Genomic DNA, 4,907 nt, shown 5'->3' on the forward strand with positions numbered 1-4,907 from the left:
CAGCACACAGCCCCTCTCCCTCCCTTAGTACAGAGTCTCCAGCCTCTCCATCCCGCCAAGTCATCATCTCTGGCATCACTGTTTCTCTGGGTAGGGCCCCACATTCTGCTCCTCTCCCTTGATAGTCCCAGGGACCTCTGCTCCTAGACTACAAAACCAAGCACTCCTCTCCTTTTGTTACAAAACATGTACTTTTAGATTTTCAACCCTCACAGTCAGTCCTGATAGCATTTATTCACTATTGTACCACAAGAGTCTTATCCACATTTCCTTTCATCAGCCCCTCCCAGACAGATTGGAAAGCACTTAGTGAAGATTCTACCTTCCCCTGCACCCTCTGGAACTAGACTCCCTCTTTTAAGCTTGTAAGCCAGTCACTTCGTGCCTTTGTTGTTGTTAAGTACCGTCAAGTCGATTCCGACCCACAGTGACCTAGACGGTTTCCAAGGAGCCATCCCCATTTTGGGTAGCCAATGTCTAAGTTGCCCATCTCTGTGAACCCTGTGTACCAAAGAGGTGGGAAGGATCCTCGTTGTAAACATTTTTTCCCTCTTTTGAGCTACTGCATCCATAGGTGTAGGTCAACTTCATCAAATTGTAGCAGATTATTCTCCCCCCCCCCATTTCTTTTTTCTTGTAGTCAAGTTCTGATCATCCAGCCATTGAAGCCAGGTCAAGTAGGTATTATCTGCAAGTGTGGGTGTTCTTGTGCATATGCCCTCTCTTCTTATCAGCAGCACGGTTCACTCTGCTCTAGCCCTCTGTTGCTATGTCACTGCCTCTGGGCCCAGGAGTCCCCAGGTCTTGCCACACTGCTGGCCAAGCAGGCCTCAATCTGGGTTCATAGGAGTCTGTTGAACATGGTCAGACGTAGCTCACAACTTCACTGCTGTTTTTTCCCCACTTTCCCTTATCGTAGTGACCAGCGTGGTCACCAGCCAGACCACATGCCTGCTTGTGTGTTCCCCTTGAGTCTTAGTCTTGGGGTTTGCTCTGAGGGGAGCTGACCACTTGTCTTGATGGCTCCTGGATGAACAACTTGCTTGTTCTTGTAGTAGTCAATCGGACTGCCGTTATTGATTTTGATTTTTTCTGCCAGTCTTTCTTTCAAGAAATACCTCTGTTCTTCTAGCAGCTCCAGGCTGGTCTGCTTGTCATTTCAAGTGGAAATTTCCCACCTCAGAAGATTCTGGAAGGGGTTCAGGATTCCACCTGTGGTCTTATGCAATGCAACGTCTGTAGGAAGCCTCCTTCACTGGGCAAGTTCTAGCCCCATTTTAGGTATTCGGGAGAGTGACTCTTGACCATGTTCTCAGCCCTGGGTTGGGCTGAGAGCTGCACAGAACTTACTGTTGGCCTAAGGAACTATCTGAGGCCAGGTGATGAAAATCTATAACTTGAAGAATCCCATAGCAGAAAAATCATTGTAGTTTCCTTTCCCCCCCAGAAATTAGTCCATGTAGAAGTGGTTTTGGGAACTTTTTTAGAAAATAATAATTTATATGGTGCCAAGCTCTCTCTCAATTTTTCACACAATATGCTGCTTATTCCTTCTTGTAAATTCCAAAGTTCTTGTGAAACTTACAATTCAGAATAGACTTTTATGAAAACATGCTTTATCAAGATCACTTAATGTATATCTTACATGCCTTGGAATTTTTACAGACCACAGAAATTTTTTTTTTTTTAACCTAATACAGTCTAAAAGGACAGAGTTTGCCAGACCACAGGACATCCGTAATTTAGAACAGCAGATGTTCCTGCACATGCTTCTCTTTAAGACCAAGAAGCAGCGCAAGAGAAAATAAGATCAAAAGTTCAAAACAGAAGAGAAGCATGAAACAGTACAGAGATGAGGGACTTGAGGAGCCAGAAGCCCTTGGTTTGATGAGGGGAGAGGGAGGGAGGGCGTGGCCATCCGAACTAATCGTGTAGTAGATTTTGCAGATCTACTACCTCAGCTTCATAGACATTCTACTGATATCACCTTTCTACGAAAATCAAATTTATTTCTGTTAACACTAGACTTAAGTGAAGCTGAAGCATCTTAGTCCTTTATGTTCACTGTAATACTTGGTCATTTCAAGTTTTATATGAGAACTACACTGTGCTTTTGCCCTATTGGTTGTTTTGGTGTAAAGTTGGCTAATGTTTTCATCTTGGTTTTCATTCTAGCTGATCCTACAGTAAAGGATTTAATCGGAGGCTTCACTGCTCTTCATTACGCAGCCATGCACGGCCGGGCCCGAATCGCACGCTTGATGTTAGAATCTGAGTATAAGAGTGACATCATTAATGCCAAAAGCAATGATGGCTGGACTCCCCTCCATGTGGCTGCTCACTATGGAAGGGACTCGTTTGTCCGCCTCCTACTAGAGTTCAAAGCTGAGGTCGACCCACTCAGTGATAAAGGTACCACGCCGCTTCAACTAGCCATTATCCGAGAGAGGTCAAGCTGTGTGAAAATTCTCCTGGACCACAATGCCAATATTGACATTCAGAACGGTTTCCTGTTACGTTACGCTGTGATCAAAAGCAACCACTCTTATTGCCGAATGTTCCTGCAGAGAGGGGCAGACACAAACTTGGGTCGCTTAGAAGATGGACAGACTCCTTTACACTTGTCTGCCCTTAGGGATGATGTGCTTTGTGCACGGATGTTATATAATTATGGAGCGGACACGAACACAAGGAACTATGAAGGACAGACCCCGTTGGCTGTTTCAATAAGTATTTCTGGAAGTAGTCGACCGTGTTTGGATTTCTTACAAGAAGTAACAAGTATGTCATATAATTATTACTTTTATTGTTGTGGGTGTTTGCGTTTTTAACTTGCATCTTGTGGGTCTGTTGTTTTTGGTTTTTTCTCCTTACATCTTAGAATAAATAGCTGTTAGCCGTTCATGTAAGCCCTGCATGGTAAGTAATGCATCATTTCTCTAAATAAATAGAAACTTGTACTATGTCACAAAAGTTCATCAGAAATCAATTAGGCTACTAAAGAAGTAGAGTAGGCAGAAGGGGGCAAGAAAGAATGGAGGCAGGAGCAGAGAAACTTGTTTAACGTGAATGACACGGCTTAGAAGGTGGTAGTTCCTACAGTCTGAGGGCTAGGCTAGTCTTTCCAGGCTTACGGTGATTTCATATTGAGGAAGGAGAAGCTTGGGATTTAGACTCGTTAACTGTCCCAGAATTTGTGCTTTATTGGGAAGCTGTTGTTGATAGTTTAGTTTGCCTTTTCTACTTCATTATGAGGTGGAGCAGCAGTGTTCTTTAATTAAGTGTACTGGTAATGGACATTAAGGGCCTAGAAAAGATTTACTTTCAGTGGAAATCGATGTGCTGCTGCCTTAGTCCTTAGGGTCTCTCTTGTATTAGCCCTGTTGCTGTGTGGGCCCCTCTTTGCTAAGTCTAGCAGGATCTTGCTTGCCTTGAGCAGTTGTTTAAGCTGGGTTTCTGATGGGGGATTGTTTGTATAGGTGTAACTACCTTCTCTTGTCACTTTCCCTAAAAAGCAGACAGCTCAAGTTCCAGAGCCTGCTCTCCCACATTTCTATAAACAAAACATTTCATTTTGCGTGGCCACACTTTATAATGGAATCCTTGTCTCACCTTGGTAGTATAGTGGATTAAGCAGGGGTGTTTCAGGCCTACCAGCTGCTCCACTGGAAATAGAGTTGCACTCTTGGAAACTGAAGGTGCAGCTCTCCTCTGTCCTGTCCGAAACGCTGAATTGGAATCCACCGGGTTTCACCTGGTTTTTCACTTTTGGTCATTATTATGGACGAAGACGTATTAACTAACACGCAAGGATGCTGGGGAGGTGGACCCCACGAGTTGTCTTTGATCTGCTTGTAAATAATCCACTCTATCCCTTGGAACTGAATTTTTGGAGTAAAAATTTACCTCATGAAGAGACAAAATGTAGTTTGAATTTTGTCTTGTTCATGTAGGGAAAAGATGAAATTTTTACCATGTATGTTCAGAGTAAAACAAAAAAACCGCAGTGACATTCAGTATTGAATTCACTTTCTGTAATGATAGACGTGGTCTCTCCATCCTCTGTAATGTGTTATCAAACACTGGATTCATGGCTCATACACCGGAGGAACGGAAGTTTTCATTTTACTTGATTGTAACCAGTTAAACCACAAGTGACTTTGTTGTTGTTGTTAAGTGACATTGAGTTGGTTCCGACTCACAGTGACTGTAGGAAGAGTGGCTGGTGAGTTTGAACTGCTAATCTCGTGGTTAGCAGTCCAGTGCTTATCCTACAGCGCCACATCAGGACTAAGTGGCTAGTAATTTCCATATTGGATAGCAGTGAAGATCTCTCTCTGCCTTGGGCTGTCAGCTGCTCCTTTGCAGAAAGCTTTTGACTCACACAGAAGTGTGGTCAGAGATGGCAGGGTGGACATGCTGCTGCTGGTCCCACACCACTCCGGCCTCCCCCTGACTCAGCTATAGGAGCGTTTAGGAAAACGTTGGAGTCAAGTTGCAAATGCAGCACATTTGCTAACGGTTTTCATTTCTAACACTGGTAAGGAAGTTGGTGTTGTGAAAGGTGAGATTACTCTTGAACTTGAAGCGAGGCCTGGACTACATCCTAACAAGGTGCGTTTTACTGTTAATAAATTCTGGACATCTTTTGTTGCTGCTGTTTTGAACCCTACATTAGAGAGTCTTGATTCAGTTAGTATGACCAACTTCCGGAAGGCTTGTTTGCATGCAAAAGTGTCTCAGCGCCCCCCTTTTTATTTATTTTTTTATTGCCTCCTCTTTTTAGAGGAGCTATGGTAGTGTAGTGGTTACGAATTGGGCTGTGAACCGCAAGGTCAGCAGTTCGAAACTACCAGCTGTTCCGCGGGAGAAAGATGAGGCTTTCTGCTCCCGTAAAGATTTATAGC

General features: G+C 43.8%; 1 protein-coding gene across 1 annotated transcript in view; it reads left to right on the forward strand.

The window, feature by feature from the left end:
• ASB7 (ankyrin repeat and SOCS box containing 7) overlaps window positions 1–4,907 on the forward strand; it is a 54,189-nt gene that overhangs the window by 25,845 nt on the left and 23,437 nt on the right. Inside the window, exon 2 of the mRNA XM_006872137.1 lies at window positions 2,176–2,781. Within this exon, the coding sequence (XP_006872199.1) occupies window positions 2,176–2,781 (606 nt within the window). The remainder of the gene's footprint in view (window positions 1–2,175; window positions 2,782–4,907) is intronic.

This window comes from Chrysochloris asiatica, unplaced genomic scaffold (assembly GCF_000296735.1).
Source record: "Chrysochloris asiatica unplaced genomic scaffold, ChrAsi1.0 scaffold00184, whole genome shotgun sequence".
Classification (NCBI taxonomy): Eukaryota; Metazoa; Chordata; class Mammalia; order Afrosoricida; family Chrysochloridae; genus Chrysochloris; species Chrysochloris asiatica.